This window comes from Channa argus, chromosome 7 (genome assembly GCF_033026475.1).
Source record: "Channa argus isolate prfri chromosome 7, Channa argus male v1.0, whole genome shotgun sequence".
In the NCBI taxonomy this organism is placed as follows: domain Eukaryota; kingdom Metazoa; phylum Chordata; class Actinopteri; order Anabantiformes; family Channidae; genus Channa; species Channa argus.
Window position 1 is genome coordinate 16102260 of NC_090203.1, and position 22383 is coordinate 16124642.

Here is a 22383-nt window from a genome sequence, read left to right on the forward strand (position 1 = left end):
TGTCAGCAGATCGTTTTGAACATGTCTCAATTCATAAATGTACGGAATTAATGCCATGTGACTAGCTGATTGCATATTTGTGCTAACAAGCTATAAACAGATGTACTTGTATATGGCCACTTATCTACTCTCCTTTCAGCTTATCCCGTGAGTTCAGGGTCGCCACAGCGGATCATTGTCCGCATGTTGATTTGGCACAGTTTTTACGCCGGATGCCCTTCCTGACGCAACCCTCCCCAATTTCTACCAGGCTTGGACCGGCACTGCATCGCTATATTGCACTTTTATCCAAAGCACTTTACAGTTATGCTTCTTATTCACCTATTCACACCTGACCCACCGGGAGCAACTTGGGGTTCAATTTCTTTTCCCGAGGACACTTCGACATGTAGCCAGACCAGGGATCGAACCACTGACCCCATGGTCCATGAACGACTGCCTTTCTAACCAGGCTACAGCTGCCCCAGTGTACCCAATAAAGCAGCGAGTGTATAGACAGCATATATAAGTGTTGTTTCAAAATGTTTCATGAGGAATGCAAAGAGGAATGCAATACTCTGTTAAGTGTTGTTTGACATTATGACAAGTAAATGATAAGACTTTATAAACATCCTGACCCTCTCCACAGTATGTTTCCTCGTTAGTGCAGCACTGAGCAGTAGCTGCAGCACACGAGATACTTTACCCAGATGATCTGTTGGTGCTACTGTACCAACTACATCTTAAAATAAACATACATCAGGATCTTCATCTTTGGTCACTGATGATTGGAAGATGATGGCGAGACGACACAGAACAGGACTCCTGGTGCTCTGTGTATTTGTGGCTGTGTTTAAAAACATTTGTGCTACTCCCGAGGTCTGCACCAATTCACTACTGCCTGGAGCTAAAGGTAAAACACATCTGGATATGTTACAATTAAAAAACGTATCTACTTATGCTGTTTGGGTTTAAAGACCCTTGCATTATTTTATGCTGTTGTTTCATACTGTTGAATATGAAGTCATTAGTTTATTATATACTATTGAATCTTTTATATATACTGTATAAAAGTTTTAAAGAAATTACCCAGTGTTGATGATAAAACTACCAAGCATGTAATGTCTTGTAGTTTAGTTGCTAGCAGTCCCGTACCCCACGGTCTTTTGGAGGGAATGCCTGCTCATGTGTGTTTTGTATTTTATAACGTTCAGTAGCTTGCTCCCCTGCCGATTCAGACAGACAGAACCTAATAAAATAAATTTTAAAGCTAAGCTCCATTTTGTCAGTTCAGACAAAGTGCAAAAAGAAGTCTGAAAGTCTGTCAAGTAAAATAAAGATGTCACACGAAAAAAGTGTCTCAGTGTCAACCAGTCTTTTGATTAAAAATAAAACATATAATTGATTAATATACTGTAGAAAGATCTTGGTAGTTGGAAAGATTTTGGTTCTAAGACAACTATTTTACAATAATAGGAAATAAAATGAAATCCAGTGGGTTTGTGGGTAGAAAGTTCAAACAAGTTTCCAAACGCTCACAAGAAAGTGAGTGTGTGTACGAACAATTTGGACATTTCGGCAGTTTTCCACTGAATCTTCTGAGTTACAGAATAAGAAAAAACATCCCATTGTGACAGGTTATATTTAAACAGCTGCCACTAAAATTACATGATTATTCATCTTAGATAATATTGAGCGTCTCTAGAGGGCATTGGATGTGTATTTTTCTATGTTTCATACCCCAAAAATGTCCACCCAACGTTTTAAATAAATATAGAACCATTGCATTTACTGGTACTTTGACCTCAACATTTTTGCACAGATTCAGCTGCATTTTATCTTTTTACTGAGAAGTATCTTTAGAAATATTGGACACTCTGGTCAAAAACACGTGTTACATTTTTTAAATTTTTGATGTCAGTAAATAATGCATTGGAGTTTCCTTACCTATGGCTCATATATTTTTTACATTACTTTCTAAAATGTCAAATCACTGCCCAAACACATTTAACATGAGAAATCTCTTTTTGATGTGAGATGTTAATCACACCAGTGAGACAAGTTAGTAATTTTACTGCGCATATTTTCAGTTAACTAGTCTACAAAAGGAAAGGGTTTTATGCAAACAGAATCACTTGTAAGTGCATTGACTTAGACTACTGGAAAATGCCTACAAAGCTTGTAAAAGTGAATAATCAATTTTCCTAAGCACTACTCCAGGCTATTAGAGGGAGTTTGTTATAATCCTTCATTTCAAACCCAAGCACTTAAAAAGATATAAAGTGATGTTGGCATCAACAACTGGCGCAAAATTACAGCTCTCAAGATTACTTGCCAAGTGCTCTTTGAGCTTTTTGGACACACTCCTACACTCCTACTCATTTGTGCTTTCAACTTCGAAAAGCCTATACATTATTACTTTATGGTGCTGGTGCATATAAAAATTACATTGTTTTGAATAAACATATGATAAAGTAGAATTTTTAAAAAAGGCAAAACATATGTTTATAACTTATCTTGTTGTTACAGTTGCATCCAAACCACAGCTGCATCTTCACTGGAATCCCTCACTCATTCTACAAAGTGGAATGTTATATAGCTACTGGCCAAGTAATAGTTTTGATAATGTATCATCATCCTGTTATGGTTCTGATGTTCTGTGGGAACATGCAGATATAACCTCTGTTACTCTAGGACAGTAAGCCAGCCATGCCTCTGATAAGACCCTAATGAACAGCACTACTTTATCCTTGAAACCTACTGTAATGGTAAACCTGCTTCCCTTATGCATACCACTTTGGATATGGATGGATGCCCTTTGACAATCCTCTTTACTGTCTTTGCTTTTTAATCCAGGAGATCAAGGTGAGGTTGGAGAGGAAGGAGATGTCGGAAAAGTAGGGAAGAATGGACCACCAGGACTTCCAGGTATCTAGCATACATCCATTATATACGTTGGGGTAAATAATGTTGGCCGTCTACATACTTAGCCATAAATGGCTACTGTAGAATAGAAATGGGGACAAAAACTATGCAGCCACATTCCAGATAAAGAAGTCCTCAATGGATTTACCATTACTCACAATAGTAAACAAAATTTATTAAAATTGATAAAGCCTGCCAGGTGATACATTCTTATTCCATGCATTATTCTTCCTCATGTAAATACTCTACCTTGGGAGAGTTGTGTTCGTTCTTCAACTTCCAGCCTCTAGCCTCAAGCAGAGATAAAGAGTGGACCACAGACCTCTGGTTATCTCATGTCTTTGTAGCTCGTTCTATCTCTCTTACAACTTTTAACCTTTTTACCTACCACAGTCTCTGATTTTTTTGAAATACCTTTTTAAATCTTGCCCTGACTCAAGAGACATCACTCCATCTGGAGCCAAAAGGCTTTTATACAGCTTGTTTTGACATATACAATAGTACTGTAGTCTGTAAACACACTTTGATGAGTAAAATCAGGGGATTTCTCTTTTAAGTACCATAAATATAGTCCAAATAAAATCAAATTTGGTTTCTTAGCAGACTGTGGTTGTGGACAAATAATAGCATGTTATGGTGACTCCATGTGAGTCACGGCAGAATCAGACAACTTGAAAAATGCTCAAATACAATAAACAAGGAGTCCACAATCAGTAACAAAGACCACGTCTTTAATCATAAGTTTAATACTTTTCCAAATTCTAAATTTAAAAATGTAAAAATCTTTATGGTCTTTACTCCCTTAAGCTCTTATTATCTTAGAGCAGGACAAAAAATCTGACTCTAGTGAGGTAATCCACATCATACCGGGTCAATTTCCCTAAGCTCAAGCTTTCAGCCTTTTGAATGTTAATTAATACAATTATCCACAATACAACACATTTACTTTAAAAATATTTAATTTGGTTCAGATATTACCAGTGGTTGTTATTATGGGCGGCTGAAGCTCAGCTGGTAAGGCAGTCGTCAACGGACCACAGGGTCAGTGGTTCAATACCTGGTACCAACGGCTATATGTTGAGGTGTCTCTGGGCAAGACACTGAACCCCTAACAGCCCAAATGCTAGTAGACGCAAAAGGTCATTAATGATGATGTATAATGTGCTGCAATGTTGTTTGTTTAAAGGGACAAAAATACAAATTTGCTGTATGGTTAGATTGTGGTTAGGCTGTGACAATGGTTAGGATATGTTTGTGGGGAGGAAATGTTAGGAATTAGGAAATGTTTGTCTCTCATGTTAAAGTCCTATGTTCTGTCAAACATGTTCCCCCACAATCTCAATAAAACCCACCCCTGTAAAAAGGAACATTGATCTACAATCACCACTGCTGATAATGGCCATTAATTGGTCAATAATATCCAAAAATGAAGCTGAATTAATCTATATTGTATATACAATCTAAGATCATTCTTTAAGTTGGGACGATGTGTAAAATGTAAATATTAACAAAGTTGCAATGATTTGCAAATCTCACCAACCCATATTGGATTCACAATAGATATAAACTTGCATTGTAGAAATGTTACCATTTCATGGAAAATATTAGCTCATTTTAAATTTGATGGCAGCAACACATGGCAAAAATGTTGTAATAGGGGCAACAAAAGGCTGGAAAAGTAATTGCCAGAAATACAAAACAAATGGTGAAGCATTTGAAAACTAATTAGGTTCATTGGCAACAGGTCAGTTACATGACTGGGTATAAAAGGAGCATTTCAGAGAGGTTCACCAATCTGACAAACTGCGTCTAAAAGTTCTGGAACAATTTCATAAAAAGATGTTCATCAACGTAAAATTCTGAAGAGCCCACTATCCACAGTACATAATATGATCAAAATATTCAGAGAATCAAGAGGAATTTAGGCCGCAGGTCAAAACTGGATGCATGTGATGATATGTTCTATTGTGGATAAAATATGGTTTGATGAGATTTGCAAATCATTGCATTCAGTTTTTATTTACACATTTTTGCAACTTTTGTGAATTGGGGTTGTATTTAGACTTCTTTTTCCCAGTGCTACACATTACTGGATAGCCCTCGCAAATGTCTTCCCATTTTAAAATACATTACATTTTGAATAGATGTAAATGTAGCACAGAAATCCCCACATTACTTATTTGCATTAGCATGTTTCCAACACGTGTAGCAAGGGCTTAAGACAAGTAAAGAGGAAAGAGAAGAGTGTCAGGCTGGATCGCTTTATGTTTCCACAGAGAAATGTACAATTGGACAGCATCCCTCTCTGACTCTGAAATGTTATTGGCAAACAATTAGGTCTCCCTACATAGATAGGCTGCATGATTTCGCTCTGGCAGTGGCTTTTGCTTGTTCCTGCTCTAGACAGCTTGTTTTTCTTTACTTTGCAGAGGTCTACTCTGCTCTATGACAGACAAAGACACAGACAACCCTTTATTTTTCTATTTCTCCAGAGGAAATAGGAGTGTTAATTTCGGCTGAGAAAAGCAATGGTGTCCCACTTCACCATATGTGTCCACACTGAGCTAATAGCCTGGCTGGCGAACCAATGCCATATGCAAATACCATATGCCCAGACACATTCATATTCACACTCTTTTGTGAATATACAATGTACTCCATATACTAAAGTAAAGCAGCTGTACTCTATATTGACACAGGAGGCAGATCTATACTAAAAATAGACACAGTATCATACAATGCATAATTGCATTAGGAGAGAGAGAGAGGGATAATGTGTCTGTTTATGCAATTAAACACACACACAAACACTGGCTGTCCTCTTGTTATCTGCAGATGTTTATTTTATTTGATAACCTCAAACAGAGGATCTCACACACACATACATGGGCAAATTTAACAACAGGCACACAGTCTTTTAATCAGACTGACAGAAAAATGGGCTGTTAGAGTCTTTAGAAAGTAATGTGATTATGTGAAGTTTTTTAACAACTTTGTAGACTGTTCTAGAAACATAAAGAAATATTTTTATCTATTCTGTTTGTGTTCTGCATACTATTTGAAGTTCTTCTGACTTTGTATAGATGCAGTTAGGAGCTCATGAGATGATGCATGTATTCCCCCTCTAAATTTAAGAAGTTTTACAGGAAAGTGGTTAATTTTGGAATGTTAAAAGGGAATACATGACTGTTAATGCTCCAATGGGCAACAAAAACCATTTCCAAGGTATTTATAGTTAACACACGTTTTTTAACATTCATTTATTGTATTTCTACCTTCAACTGTGATTTAGGTGAGAACTGCAGTGTTAGAAAGAACAGACTTTGGAGTTATGTAATGTTTTTTATTCTTCTGAGAACCTGTTAAGACAGCTTTTCAAGAGGAATATGTACAAGTGAAAAAAATTGGCAGACTTTCTATTGTTCACTAAGTCCATTATGATTAAGCAACCAGATTATGATCTTCCTAGTCTTTTAATAATTAATGTTTTTGCTATAGTAAGAACTGAAATATGTTGAAGTCAGTGTAAACATTTTTGAAGTTGCTTCAGGTTGTTTAAAATGAGCTTGAGCCTTCGCCTCCTTCCTCCTCCTCCAGCTGCTGGAGAATCCAGACGTTAAACCAGTTGGAGGGGATGGCCATTATAAAGAGTGACTGCAATAATAGGAAGGACTGTTATCTGGACGTGTATGTAGACGGTTTAACTGGCAGGCATAACCACTAGGAAAAACACATTAATCAACACAGAAGGACTGACAAAAAGTGATTACATTTCATGCCAAATAAATAAATTCTATATGTACTACTGTCCTGAGAACTGGCTATATATATACATACATATATACATATATATACATATATATACATATATATATATATATATATATATATATACATATATATATATATATATATATATATATATATATATATATATATATATATATATATATATATATATATATATATATATATATATATATATATATATATATATATATATATATATATATATATATATACATATACATATATATATATATATATATATATATAGCCAGTTCTCAGGACAGTAGTGACAAATTATTAAATTATTTACTTTGTGAATGTGCTCTTTAGGAATTCTCACAGAAAATTATGCAGAAATTGCATAAATAGTGGAATTTCCCAAAGGCAAGAGCTTTATAGCATCTATCAGACCTCACACAATCCATAAGACCGCACACCTTCTGCCAAGTTCTCAGAAATCAAGTAGAAAGAAACACGAGAAAAGGAGAAATGGGAAATACTGGCACATAGTTGGCTGTGTGTGTATGTGGCAAATCCCTTTAATAGTAATATGCCTCTTCAGTGCGTCACCTAGTATTTCAAATGCCATCAATTTCCATTTGAATAGTTTCCTCTGGAAATTCAAGTCCTGGCAGACAGCTGTGGTCTGCCCTCTAGTTTTCACACACATGCGCGCGCACAAAAACACACACACACACACACACACACACACACACACACACACACACACATAATATCCACAACATCTCTCTCGCTCACTTTGATACTGCCCATCCTTTAATTGTACCATACATAGTGCATTCTTATTATCTTCTTTATTCTAATACCAAACAAAAGTACAGACAGTAATCAGATTACAAAGGTTGACTGTAATCCGTTACAATCATAACCAACAAAATGCTCAGATCAAAAATCTAAGGTTACAATATACAAATAATACAGATTCTTAGAGATGAAATCACTGCACAATTTGTTTTCAGGTTACTAGAACAGCAACATGTTGATTACCATTTCTTAAATACCACCAATACTCGTGAGTCTCCCTCCCCTCCTATCAACCTCTGTCTTTTTCCTTCTTCTTTAACAGGGCTGCCAGGACAAGCGGGGCTCAAAGGACAGGTGGGCCACACAGGAAAGATGGGTCCTACTGGAGACAAAGGTAAAACAAGGCAAAGTCATTTTTTAATCTCCAGTACATCTACATGTAGTTTCAATTTTAACTATGTGTGTCTATCTCTGTCATTCTGTCTGTCTAATGTCTCTCCCTTATCCACCTAACCATACACTATAGTGTACACACAGTCCTTATTGATTTTTATCTATCCATTCTTCATCTTGACTGACCATTCTGTTCAGGGTTGCAGGGGGGGGGGGGGCTTACCCTCTGCTAAGAAGCGTAGTGAACATAGATAATTTGCCAGTCTATCTCAGGGCCATCACAGAGAGATGAACACAGACAGATAACAGTTCACATGCACATTCACACATACAGGCTCACACTCTTAACTTAGAGCTATCAATTAAGCTAAGAAACAAGAAACCGGAGTACCCAGAGAAATCCCACACAAGCATAGGAAGAACATGCGGCACCACACAGAAAGTTCGCGGCTGGCGAGTAGATTTGAACCAGGGACCTTCTAGCTGTGAGGCAGCAGTGCCAACCATTCCACCACTGTGCTGCCCTTATTGATTTTCTTCAGATTTCAAATGATTGCATTCTGTGTACTGTACCCTTACTAAAAGAGAGATCAAGAGGACTTACAAGGAAGCCTTCCAGTCATCAGTGTCCTTTTTCCAAAACCTGAGAAAGATTTATGAGCTTTATAACCATCATGTGTATGAATGTATCTTTGTTCCAGTGCCAGGAAATGTTTTCATTTTGACCTAATAGTTGTCAACAACAGCCTACACAAATGGCATGTGAGGTTTCATTTTGAATCAAAATTAATCCCAAGATTAATGTGGACGTGGAATTACTTCGGACTAAATTCAGTTTCACTGAAAAATCCAGTATTTTCCAATTTAGTTTATTGTTTTAAGTTATGGCATACTAACATAGGAGAAAACATAATCATACAGTATGATGTCATACAGTTGCTTTGCAACAGTTGCCTCCAGCGTGGTGGAAATTATTAATCTATTTTTGCTTTTATATTTATGAGCAGTTTTGTTCCTCTGCCCTACTAGGCACTCACTTTTCTTAGTATTCATTGGGTTTAATACGCTTACAGGAAAGTGGCTGTGCATCAGTCATATTGGCTAAAGTGTGAGGTCAGAGGTTTGGATTTTCCTTGATGCCTGTACTTCATAAAACACCTGGAGAAATTTTGGATTTATGTTTTACGTTGCATTTGGCGGAATCACAAAATAAACATATAACATTACTATGATACATAAGCAGATATCCTTTCTCTCTGACATTATTCAGGTTATTATAAAAATATCCACAGAGCTCTGATTTCATTTGGCAATACAATTCTATAAAGCTATAAATGGTGTGTAATTAATTAGTTCATATATAAAAGTAAGCTAACTCCAAAGAGCTGGTATTGTGTGCTCCCTGCTACCTAAAGTATCTGCAGTTAAGCATATGTCCCAGTGTTTTATTCAGATCCCTATGAAGTTACAGTGCTGGGAAGAGAATATAATTTAAGCCAGAAATGTTTGCCTTTTATGTTTTTACTATTGTTTTTGCATTTCTGTTATGGGGCACAAATTGTAACAAATCACAGAAACCCCTCAGGCTGGTCAGACTGAAAAGGTATTGTATGTTGCAATTGTATGTTGTGGCTCTTCCTCAAACACCAACAACACAAGCCTATTGTGATGTTTGTACTGCAGCCCACTTCCCCAAAATCTGTAACTGCCAGCTGTGTTAATTTACACAGTAAAGCATATATTTTGAGCTGAAATACATTTGGACCCTTTTTTTACCCAGCATTTATATTTGAATAAGTATGCATGGTTAATGTTGAGGACTATTCGAAATAAGTAAATCTAATTTACAACATCATTAACTTTGTCCTGGGTAAATCTCAATCGGTGTGCAGCTACTTTAAAAATGTTTTTGTACGACACAGCCATCTGGTGGTTATTATTTGTAACTACAGAATGGTATTAAAACAAGATGTCCTTAGCTTAAATTACTGGCAATCAGTCAATGATTATACTGTTACTTATCTATATTTAAGCGAATGAAAGCAATAACAAAAAAAACTGTGACATCTATTTGTCGTAGGTGAAAAAGGTGACACGGGTTTGGTTGGGCCCTCTGGTTCAAAAGGAAAACAAGGTGAGTAAACTCACAGTGCCCATAGCAATACTCAGTATACTACAGTAATTTTAGGTTGAAAAATAAACAGTTAATGAAATGCTCAGTCAGGGAGTTAGAAGCAAAGAATTATTTTCATATCTATAAAGTGACTGTAGCTCAAACTGCACAGAGGTCATCTATATAAACCTGAATTGCACGCAAAAAAATGCAAAGCAGTAGGAGCAAAATGACAGTTGGACAGTGCAGAGTTTAGCTCTACAATGAGGCCTTGTAGCTTAATTGTGCATTCTTCAGAGCCTGAATCTCTTGTTTTTCAGAGATTCAAACTTGATGAACTCAAATTTCATCACCCGACTCAACATGAGTTTCCCTTACTCAAGAGACTGATTGCAAAAAGTCCAGAGACAAGCATGAGAATACGATGGATGCACTACGGTTTATTAATCCCTTAGTTGTATAGCTTTATTGTAAACAGGCCTGTTAACGGGCTTTCAAATCCTAAAACAGCAAGAACAAATTGTTACATTGTGAGGAGTGATACTTACTGTAATGTGTTTTAGGTTTAGTTGCAGGAAAGTGCTTCTGTGCTAAAATCCTGTGTTTACACTTACAGGCACTACATGTGACTGTGGCAGATACAGGAAGGTTGTTGGACAGCTAGATATCAATACAGGCAAGCTGAGGGATTCTGTCAAGTTTGTAAAAAATGGTGAGTCCTCATAGAATAATACCAAGCCAAGTAATGGTAATATTTCATTTGTATATTCATATGTTGGCCTATTGAATGATATAAAAAATACTGTATTATGGTTTATATTCAGGCCTTTTTGTTAATTTCCCTGTTTTTATCTTCTTTTATATATTTAAGGATAAAAAAACACTAAATCTGTTCTTTCAAAGTATTTACTAGTATTTGTGGGTCTTAAGTTGAAGTTTATATGGGCTGGACAAATATATAAACACCAGCTCCTTATTTGCCTAGAATTACTCTATTCATTTGATTGAGAACTCTGATAACAAGACTTTTTTTAATTTCATGCTCTTCTCCAGTTATTTTTAATCTTACAAGAAGAGTGCCATATAGATACATTAAAGATATGTAATTTTCATTCATAATACCAAAAGGGTATTATGAATATATCAAAGGGTCATGTCACACGATGGCCAATTGACATAATGGGAAATGTGTAAAAAATTATCCCTGATGACCTTTACCTCTTAACACTGTCTTGTGCAGTCATCCTTGGGCTAAAGGAAACAGAGGAGAGGTACTACCTGCTAGTCAAAGAACCCAAGAGATTCAAAGAGGCTTCCATGAACTGCAAGTTAAGAGGAGGAACATTGGCCATGCCAAAAACCAGCAGCACCAACCGTCTCATGGCGGATTATGTCAGTCAGGCTGGACTGACTAGAGTTTATATAGGAGTGCATGCCCAAAGCAAAGAAACAGTAAGTGGCCTCTATCAGAACACAATGCACACACACACAGCGGGGTCTCAAGAGTGCTGTTTGTTAAATATTTATTAGCATGCATAGCAATGAGAAACAAACATATGGATCAGCCGGGACACATCAAGGCCTGATTTATCAGTTACTGAGGGTCATACTGATTGCAAATCACAATGGTACTGTCACAGCAATATGAAAGTCCATTTAGTAGGAAACTGCATTTTCATACTAGACCTAAACATCTAAGGCCCAATGATAACTATTTGCCTCTCATGTTCTTTTGTTCAGAATGGAACAAGCACTTATGTTTATTTAGACTCCAGCTCACTGCAAGGGTTTGCAGGCTGGAGTCAAGGGGAGGAGCTAAATTCTACATTATCTCCCACCACCAACTCCAGCTGTGTGGAGCTGCTCAGCACTGGAACGTGGGGCCGTGTGGATTGTGAAGCATCTATGTTTTTCATCTGTGAGTTTCCAAAGTGCAAGAGAGGAGGGGGGACAGCAGGAAGAGGAGCACCTGAGTCTGCATTATCATGAGTCAATTAATATTCAGACTTGCCATTATAGTATATACACACATGTTTATATACAACATACACATTTATATATCTGTATACATCACTTTAAATTGGCATTTTAAGCCAAACCATCCTCAAACTATTTACCAAGGAACTGATATTTTTCCATATACAGTGCATAATGTGGTGCAACACTAATATTCATATAATATATAATAAATAACCCAACCAGTAGTTTTACCATTGCATTCTAACTGTTATTACATATTGAAAGATATACTGATTCTTTGTCATCTCTTTGAGCTTTAAGGGGCGTACTTGGTGTATTCATTTATTTGCGTAGTTTACACTATTTCATATTGAAATCTGAATGTGAGATAGGTGTCTTCTGTTCTCTGTGATTTGTTAATATAATGTGTTATCTTTCTTTAGACAAATACTTCCCCGAATGCAAAACACCTTCACAACACAAAAGACATTACTAAATAAATTTACTTATAAAACAACTTTTTTCTCTCTGCACATTTGTCTTAATCTCTTTGTTAGATGATAGAAATGTCATTACCGGCCTGTCGAGTCATGTCATCCAGCAGCTTTTGCTTTTGTCCACCTTTCTCTTCTCAGCTCTTTTGTCCTCTGAGGTGAAGACAGAGTGTAGCAACCCTGTTGGTGATGGTCTGGTGAATGCAAGGGAAAAACAGCTACGTTCTTACGGAATCACTCCTTTCTACATTTAATCTCATTTCAAAAGTGTACAAGTTGTTTGATATAAATGCTGTGCATTCTTAGCTAGGGTACTAACTTTAGCCATGGGCACATTTACATTGAAGAGTCACATTCAGCTAAGTCTGTTTAGTGTTGAAGAGGAAACGAACACGCTAAGCTAACCTAGCTGAATCCTTAGCAACCACTTTTGCAGGACTGCCACCTTTAAAGCTCATCTGGTCTAATTCTTTAGTTAGGCAACATCTAGTCTTCTCTTTATACTCAATAAATACTGAGTGGTTATGGAAAATTTTGAGGTATTTAATAGCCTACACCTGATAGAGTTTGGCGGAGTAACAAAACCAAAGTAGTAGGAAACTATAGCATTAATTTTACTTTTGAGTAATTTGAGTAAAATAATAAGTAAAGTAGTTTTTATGGTTTTCATGTAACTTCCCCAGTACTGATGTTAATCATGTAGCCAGCTACAGGTTACATGCCCCCCAACAGATTTAACTATTCAACTTCTATACTTGATTCAATGAGAGTTTTTAAAAACTGAAAGATTTTTTGTTTTACTCCCACATAATTTAGTGTCACCCATTGGCTTCTGTTTAACTTTAGCAATACTACCAGTACAACATGTTTTTTGGAATATGCCCTGACCCCCTTACTATCCTGAACTTTACCCTACCTTAACTAGTTAATCCTATCCTAAACTTAAACCAAGAAATCCCTCTAAAATTAAATGATTGAGCACACACACACACACACACACACACACACCCACACACACACACACACACACACACACACACACAAATGAGTGGTTTCCCTTGTTGTTCCTGTCTTTTGGATCATTGAACTATATGTGTTTACTTTTGTTTCCTGACTTTGTCTCTTGTCTATTCCCCTACATTGTTTGCATTTTTTAAGACTGCTTGGATTTTTTTGAACCTGCTAAGACTTTGATCTTAACTCTTGTCCTGCCTGTCTGCTATCGTCTGCCTGGACTCATTGTAAGTCTTACTGGTTGTGTGCTTGAATAATAATCTATTCACTTTGAACTCACTCACCCATCTGCCTGTGTGTCTGCATCTGTAAATTTATGATGGTCTAATTTTTCACTCTACCACTCTCTCTTTCCTCTGTCTCTCTTGCATGTCTCACACACAAGCATACCACTAGGAAGCTTAAACAGTAAATGTAAAACATCTGCACAGGTAAAAAAAAAAAAAAAAAAAAAACAGAAAAAAAATCGAAATGCTATGATTTAGTCCAGAAGTTTAGATGTTAAAACCAAATTTCGTGCTCTTTTATAAATTGCTACTCAATTAGGAGGTGTTAGAATGACATCTAGTCCATCAGCATGACTTGAATATTTGATGGACAAGAGTGATGGATTGGGGTATTTTATAATTTACACTGTCATGATTTCAAACCAAGTTGCATTGCATAACATGCAGAAAAAAATAGGGTATTTATTTCTGCTGAGATCCTTAAAAGGAAGGGAGGTGTCCAGTGATACTTAACATGATAGCACACAAAGGAGTGGGGTCTTACACAGGTTGCATAAATTCTAACTGCACTAAACTCAGCTGTGAGCCCAGCGTCCTCACAAAGGTTAAATCAACATTGGTTCACATAACCCAGATAGCTAAATACCACTTCTAGCTAAACATTAACTGTAAGAAACCGTTCTACAAACTGATAAAACATAGTTTTCTTTACCCTCCAATCGTGCAGTAGTGCACATACAGTAAATGTTTCTGAGTATGTTAAGAAATCTGTTCTCCACATTTCGTTGCTATTGAACAAATTTTTGCGTTAGAAACACACACACACACACACACACACACACACACACACACACACACACACACACACACACACACACACACACACACATTTGTCTGCCTTCCTTTCTATTTTAGAAGGATTTAATGGTGTCTGGTTATGACTTAAACTACAGTATTTGTTTTTTGGTGTCTGCACACATAAGGGGTCAAGTGTCCCAACTGACTGATTCAGTGAGAGTAAAACTGTTGCCTTCAGTTGCTATAGGAGTTACCAACATTTACAAGATACAAACATACCTTTACTGTGCCAAAGCCTACTGGGCGTGGAGATCATAAAAGCAATGTATACAATCAGAGGAGTCAAAGATTAACTAGACTGTTTTATTTTTTAATGCAAACAGACCCTCACATATTTTATAACATTCTTAATATATGAGTGATGACTGAGACAGACAGCGGGCAGTCATAAACCAATTGTATTACTACACCATAGTAAGTAATCCGCTTTTTTACATAAATACATAAAGAAATGCTTGCAATTGCCATTAGTGATACTAGGCATTGCATATCCATGTCCTCTAAATGTGTTGTACTCAGCAACTCATAAACTAATTAATTTGCACCGCATCTTGCCACAATGGCACATATTGCTCACCTTAATCTGTAAGCATACAAATTAAATATAGGGCTGTTGTAATCTGTCATTGTTAAATTGTGGTTTCAGTGTAATTTGGTGTGTCTTTAGTCACAATCTTGCCGTCAGAATCAAACAATTCAATCACTTCATGGATTTGGTCTACGAATGATACCTGACGTTAACATTAGTGGAATGGAGGGCCTTCCGTGAGGTTAGTGAACTCACCATGGGGCTCAAGGGAGTGGCCGCTGCACCTGTCCGACCTGTTTTGGTGGGATACATGACTCCGGAGGAATTTGCTCCTCTTGCTGCCGTTCTTTGTTTAGGGAAGTCACTTTAGTGGGAGACAGAGGGTGAGAGGCGGGAGAGTGTGAGACAGAGAGAAGGAGGCATAGAGATGTCGGAACCAGCCACCAATGCCGCTGCCACCTCCTTCCCAGCGCCAACTCTTTCCCTACCTTTAGGACTGGAAGTATTGAGGACCTACTCTGGAGCTCTAGTCTGTGTAGAAATAGTGAGTATTGCTTCTTTCTTTCTTTTTTTTTTTACATTTTTATTTGATTGAATTAAAATAAATAAAACAGTGGTCGTACAGTACAGCTCGGCAGTCAGTATTTTTCAAATTAATAATTGATTACTATTTTTGTCCAAGTCCAGTTAGACTTAAAGTACTGGTAACGCACTGATCGTCACTGTGGTTGCTTTGCACTCGCTTTATATCTTATGTTTGCCAGCCAAAGCAAAGGCAAATCGCCTAAGTGATGTTGCAGGACTGGACAAAAAACAAACAAACACTTGTTTAATATGGATCAAAGTAGGCCTGTAATATGGCAAAGTGTTACCCTTCTTTAATCAGTTCTGGTTTGTCTATCAGCTTTGTCTTCTCCCACTTCATGACATTTTATCCTCCAAGGTGACTTCTACAGCGTCCTTACTCTAAGGTTATTTGACCATTTGTCTTTAGGCCTCATATGCCTTCAGTTGCTAATTTAAATCATTTAAACGCTTACTTGTGCCTGATGTGCCTTTATAACATGGTAAACCAAATGGTACTGTTATAAACGCCGACTGTAGTATATATTGTCAGTGTTATAAGCAGGGAATAATGTTCTCAGTAAATTCATTCATTATTATGATGCAGAGGATCTGTGTCAAATAAAACCAACAAATTGGGTGATATCAGTGAGTCACAGGCTTGAATATTGACAAACAAGAATCTGTGACTAACTATTAAGTTATATTTACTTTAATTTACTTTAAAACTGTCTAACACAGTTGTACACATAAAATATCGATAACCTGCCACAAAAGGTGTTATGATTTAGATATAAATACCCAAAAATAAACGTTCCTCTCAAATGTATCTTTTGAGCTTAAATTAAGATGTCTTACGTGTACAACAACAACAACAAAAAAAATGCATCAGTATTGCCATATAAATACTTCAATGCTTTATATATGTTTATATCTGGATGCACCGTGTCATCCCACTGGTAACTATTGTGACCATCAAATCAACATCTTCAATATCTTATAGATGATGTGTACCAAAAAAAAAAATTGTCCTATCTTTATATTAACATACATTACTAGGCTTTTGTTTCAGAGCTTTAGTGCAGTGATCCTCTTCTCATTTTTAGAGCCTCAAAGTTTTTACGTGATTAAATACTTTGTACAGCATCTGTCATCAATGCGGATGTGTCTGTGTGTTTGTGTGTTTCTTTGGTTATTTGTATTTCATAGTTACTTGGTGGTTTAGTATGGATCCTGGTGGCTTCCTCCAATGTGCCTGTGCCTTTGCTCCAAGGCTGGGTGATGTTTGTATCCATCTTGACCTTCATCATCTCCTCCACCTACCTTGCGCTCCTCATCAGTGGCCTGGCTGACCGTATCAATACTGACTGGAATTTTGTGGTAAGTTGTAGATATTTGAGTCTGTCAATTTATAGATCTTCAGGTCAGTCAGTTAGTTAAAAATAAACAAAACACACCCTCTGGAGGTGGATGTTTTAATAGGCGATTTATTTTGTAAAAACTTGCAGTATCACACTGTAAAGCACCATGATAATGAATTAAAACGGCAAATAAATGCAGTTTAGTGGCACAAAGTGGAAATTTAAGATGGCTTTCATCAGTGTTTGGCAGTGTTGCCATGCCAGCAACTGCAACAGCAATAATTTGGTGCATGAAAGACAAGAGATCTGGTTTTGGTGGAAAAACTTTCAGTGTTATTGCAGTTGAAGTGTTTCAGTTTAATATCTGCTAACAGCTGTCTACAGATCAAAAAATAGCTTTTATGTGAAAATTAGAAATCAACTAGACATTAGGGACAAAATTTACCAAAAGTAATTAATGCCAAAGTGAAAACTGATTTTTTTTACTGTATACTCCTTGGAGTACAGTTAAACCCATCATTAAGAAATGGCAAGAATGTAGCACCTTCCAAAACTGAGTGACTATGCTGGTAAGAAACTTGCTGGTATGAGTTAAGTCACCGAGACACCTATGACTTCGCTAAAGGAGTTACACACATCCCTGGCTGAGCTGGGAGAGACTGCATACAGCAACTGTTGCATGAGTCCCACACCAACTTAAAATGACTGAGTATATTAACAGCTAATACTAACCATGTCTGCTTGCAACATTTATTGCTATGTTCTGAATAATTAAGTGTAAGTGTAGACTACAGCCAGGTTGTTACTGTGTCAGATATGAGTGGCTGAATAAATACACACAAATAAGGGGGCTTGAAGGAGTTTCAAGAGCCATATTTACTTATTTAGGAAAGTAACACATTTATTCTATTGTCCAAGCCTGTGTACAATCTGGCCTCTCAGACAGAGATAGCCTTGCCTCAGGCTCCAGCCTTTGCTCCCAGGAGTAACTAAGTATGTGGGGTTGTTTGTTTTTGGCGGAACAATAAGAGACATGGATGATGAGCTCACACCAAATCCCAACAAAGGCCTGCCTGTTGTCCCGCTAGGATCACAGAGTCAACAGCACAAGCTCTCATTAACCTTTTTTGCACTCTGACATGGTGTCTCTATCATTTCTCTGTCAGTCTACCATGTTATGCTTTACAGTTACTTTAGAAAGTTCTCCTTATGTCAGATGTCCTGGCTTGTTACATGTATGGGCAAGTAGCTGCACTGTACAACTAGCAGTTCTGGATTGTCCAGCAAGTTTACGAAAAACAAATTGCAACTTGAAATCCAAAACTCTCGTGTGTTTGCTGTGTTTCTAATGCAATCTGTTATCATTTTCTCAGGATGTGGTGTACCATTTCATTGCGCTGCTTTTCTACTTCGCTGCCTTTGTTCTTGAGGCAGCAACTACAGCAGCATCCAACGTTCAGCTAATCCATAACACCACGGCCAATGTTTTGTGTACGGCCTACCCCATGGGCAATATATTCACAATCCTGGATAAGAGGCAATACAGGATTAATGTGGCAGCTACGGTGAGTGCTGTATATCCCTTTACACCATGAATGCATCATTTTATTCAGATTCCTAAAATGCACTCACACTTAGCCACTAAGTGTGGCCAATGTCAAACTTCTGTAGTGATATCCCTCAGGTAGGGGGAGTTGCTGAGGTTAATTAAGTTAATCATTAAAGTAACACTAATTTAAACATGAGCCCTGTTCTCGTTCAGCTAATCAATGAGTGCTGTAAGAAAAACACCTCAGGTGACACTTTTGTTTGTACAAACTATCCTAAGGAAACTCATATCTGTGTTGTGTGCTCTCAAACACTGCATGTACATTTGATACTGTGTGAATAAGTATCCATTTTGCCATAAGTAAAACAGAATGGTATAATTGTATCTTGCTATCAGTTAGACCTCTAAGACCATAAAACTGTATGATCAAAACATGTGATGCACTTTAAGCTGGTGAATGTAAAGTTCAGTATTTGTTAAGATGAAATATGATCCATAACTTATCTTATAGTGGAGAGGAACTGTTGGTGTCTCCTGTAAATTCAGATTCACAAAACAGCACTAAGAGCAGTGTAAATTTTGCTTCTTAAAGATTTTTAATGGGAGTTAGCCTGCTTAACAATTAAGAAAATGATACATTTTGCAACATTCTCATGGCAAGAACTGGGGGGAGCATAGTGGATTACTTTTGAGTCTCATGGTGGTGCTACCTTAATTTGGATGTTTTAACTACAAAAGCTCTATTTTCTATACTGGAAAACTATCACTTTAAATAGTAATGTTCAGTTGTATTTTACTGGGCCAATTTGCACCAATAGAGTCTCCTTCACATTTACGGGTTGAGTTGGAAGCAAAGCAGTAGCACTGTTCCTTAAGCTCTCTCTCTATGCATTTTTTCTAATTTACTTTTGAAAAGTGAGCATTATACAACGGAAAGGTCACAATCAGAGATTATAATATTAATAAATAATTGTAGCCAATCATTAAGTTAAACAAAAGTGATGTTTCGTGCTTCATAAATGCTTCAGTTTGTTTGATTTGCTTTACTTTAAGTAAAACTGCACAAGATGTTGCACTGTTCCTGACCATTCTTGACTCTTTTTTTGTGCCAGGTGTTTGCATTTGTGGTGACACTATGCTACTTCTGCAGTATGGTGATGGGCATCAAAAGGTGGCGACTGTAACTGACAAATCATGTTCAATTAGTTTTACTAATATTTTATAACTTTGACATGTATTAAAACCTCACATCATTCAGAGGTCCAGATGAACTGCTTTTCAGTTCAGTGCAGAGTTATTATTCTAAAAAAAACTGACCTTCTGTTAAGCTGTTTATGGTACGTTTAGAGTATGTTGACAACAACAGTTGTTGTCCAGTTAGCTTCATATAAATATGATTCCTATGCTGCTAATCAATAATTTTACAGCCTATAGCATTCCTTAACATCTCTTGCCAAACCCTATGTGAAAAGAAATGGAAAGTTATGCGTTACTGAGCTTATGCAGGGTAATTTGTCAAGATGTAAATTATGCTTTTGACAGATTTTAACCGGTACACATGTTTTTTTTCTTGCTATCTTGATGATAAAGAGCTGTAGACTCTAAACGTTTCACAATGTTGTGACTGTTGTAAATTCATTAACAATATTAATCATATAATAATACTGTATTTAGTGTGTAAACTTTTTGAGTGCTATCCCGTGTGGCTACATCCAATAATTCACTGAAGTAATGTATTACTCGACCTAGGGCTAAGTCTAACAAATCTTTCATTTTACTTGTTCTAAAATATGGGTTCTAAGTGAATCTGAATGCTTTTCTATTTTGTAAAATACTCCATATTTCAAATTGATCAAGTGATCATTTTTAAGTATGTATGTCTGTTTTTGCTCAAGCCTTACTTCATTAAATTGTCCAAATCAGGAACTGGCTTTCAGTACTTGTACCATGGTATATTAGCTGTATTTATTTAAGTTTCTTTGCATTGGTCTGTTAAAATGTTAGTGTTAATTAAACTTTTTTAAATTAAGTTAAATATAGGTTAGGTTTAAACCTTTTTAAAGAAATTTTAGAACTAGAGATATCAAATTTATGAAGCTGTAATAAACCTCTTTATGCGTCAAGACAGGGTTTCATAATAATCCACTACATTGTTATTTTTTCTGTTGCTTTCACTATGAATAGCCAATGTAAGAAATTTAAAGTCCTACACAAATTTGTTGAAATTGAAAGTCCTACACATAGACGCCTTATGAAAGTAAACACTATAAGTGTCCAAGGAACCGCTAGATTGTAACTGTGTCCCAGGCAGTAAGGCATGCATATATATATATATATATATATATATATATATACACACACACACACACACACACACACACACACACACAGTACTGTGAAAAAGTCTTTATATCTTGATATAGTTATTACCTTATCAACAATTCTGTTTTGTTCTCGATTGGGGTGTAGAGTCAGTTTAAGCACAACTTGCAATTGTTTCTGTTGCAAAGGTGTGATATTGATCAATTTAAAAAGTTTCACAGCTGCATATCAATACAGAAATGGTCTTTGCTTGTATATCAAATAGGTTTAGTACTGTGGATGATGCTTGAGCATGTTGCCATATTTTCTATTCCCAAGCATCAATGTATCAAGTTTGTAGCAGGAAATGTCGTCCGCTACATGCTACATGCAATACCACATGCAACACTTGCCCTTTCTATGAATGTATTTCAGATCTAGTTTATAACATTATTATTCTTATAGGTTTTTAATTCTTAGAGGCCACATTATACTGTAGTATCCAAGCTCTGCAAATTATGTTTTTGATTATAATGCTAAGTTAAATTTCTAATACTTATTAATGCAACAAGTTCTGTGTGTGTTTAATAAAATGTTTGTATGAATACATTTAATGCAATCAATGTAGAATATTTTGTTATTGATTTGAACAATGTGAGAAATATTCCGCTGACTGTTAAAAGGCAATGCCATAAAACAATTTTTTTCAGGCTTAACTGTTAAAAGTTTGTGTGTTCTCTGTTAACATAAGCATTTATTTATGCAGCATCACATGCAAACCAATTAAAGCAATAAAGGCTGGCATTTGTCTGGTCATTCTATGATCATGTCTTATTGAAGAAAATACAATAAGAATTAAATATTTTATGGTGTAATAAATATTTTTTACTTTCAAAATTGGTTTAAAGATTGTTTCCATTATAGATAAATATTGTATTGCTTTTTTATTAAATTAGAATTCCCTTGAGTGATTTTCTGTTGTTTTAGTTACTTTAGCCACTAGATGTCCCCCGTTATCCACACCTGCCCAACTTTGTCGCATGACTTTCCCAGATTATCCAGTGTTTACATATAAATATTAAACACTGACATCACAATAAAATGTTGATGGTGGAGCACTTTAGAATATCGTGTGTCAGGCGCTCTCAGCACTCACAAAGTAAGGCAAATATCACAGGGAGGTGCACAGATGTTATAACCAATTTCTGTTTATACGTATAACAAATTAACTTAAAGTTGTTTTAGCCATGCAAAATATTTCCAAACAAAAATCATTTAAGCTTTTGCCCTTGTCACTCGGGGGTAAAAGTGCTGCTCACCTGCGTCCCCTGCCACCATCAAGTTATATATAACGGACAATAGCGGAATCAGCTCATGTCCTTTTCAATGTAAATGCCAAAAATGAATGTAAAGTTTTACCTAGTACTGTAATTTCTACTACTTTCTACTACTTACTTTAATTTGACGTTGTTGTGTTGCGTTACCTGAAGTAAACGCTATTATTTCTCTACTGTGAAGTTTTTATCCAATGCGAAAATGTCAGCTTTTAGTGTATCTTACTTT

At 36.4% G+C, this 22383-nt stretch overlaps 2 protein-coding genes across 3 annotated transcripts; both read left to right on the top strand.

Moving 5' to 3' along the window:
- The first annotated feature begins 633 nt into the window (after positions 1 to 633).
- colec10 (collectin sub-family member 10 (C-type lectin)) lies at positions 634 to 14427 on the top strand. Of its 2 annotated transcripts, XR_010914779.1 has the most exons (9): positions 634 to 892; positions 2836 to 2907; positions 7781 to 7852; positions 9932 to 9985; positions 10581 to 10676; positions 11205 to 11416; positions 11705 to 11882; positions 12559 to 13658; positions 13817 to 14427. XR_010914779.1 is itself a non-coding variant. In XM_067509251.1 (7 exons), exons 1-7 carry the CDS (start codon positions 775 to 777, stop codon positions 11951 to 11953), a joined length of 873 nt encoding a protein of 290 aa, XP_067365352.1. In that variant the 5' UTR covers positions 634 to 774; the 3' UTR covers positions 11954 to 12440. The 2 variants fall into 2 exon arrangements, 1 of the variants encoding a protein (XP_067365352.1); XM_067509251.1 differs by lacking the exons at positions 12559 to 13658; positions 13817 to 14427 and having other exon boundaries at positions 11705 to 12440.
- Positions 14428 to 15321: 894 nt separating this feature from the next.
- mal2 (mal, T cell differentiation protein 2) lies at positions 15322 to 21717 on the top strand. Its single transcript, XM_067509252.1, has 4 exons — positions 15322 to 15589; positions 16819 to 16989; positions 18344 to 18535; positions 19632 to 21717. The coding sequence occupies exons 1-4, from the start codon at positions 15473 to 15475 to the stop codon at positions 19701 to 19703; spliced, it is 552 nt and encodes a 183-aa protein (XP_067365353.1). The 5' UTR covers positions 15322 to 15472; the 3' UTR covers positions 19704 to 21717.
- Positions 21718 to 22383: the final 666 nt, after the last annotated feature.

Bases quoted from the DNA above. Each gene is read 5' to 3' on its own strand.
- colec10 (XM_067509251.1), top strand. From the start codon at position 775: ATGATGGCGAGACGACACAGAACAGGACTCCTGGTGCTCTGTGTATTT. The intron at 893-2,835 runs GTAAAACACATC...TTTTTAATCCAG, and splicing joins ACTACTGCCTGGAGCTAAAG to GAGATCAAGGTGAGGTTGGA. The intron at 2,908-7,780 runs GTATCTAGCATA...CTTCTTTAACAG, and splicing joins TGGACCACCAGGACTTCCAG to GGCTGCCAGGACAAGCGGGG.
- mal2 (XM_067509252.1), top strand. From the start codon at position 15,473: ATGTCGGAACCAGCCACCAATGCCGCTGCCACCTCCTTCCCAGCGCCA. The intron at 15,590-16,818 runs GTGAGTATTGCT...TGTATTTCATAG, and splicing joins CTCTAGTCTGTGTAGAAATA to TTACTTGGTGGTTTAGTATG. The intron at 18,536-19,631 runs GTGAGTGCTGTA...TTTTTGTGCCAG, and splicing joins GGATTAATGTGGCAGCTACG to GTGTTTGCATTTGTGGTGAC.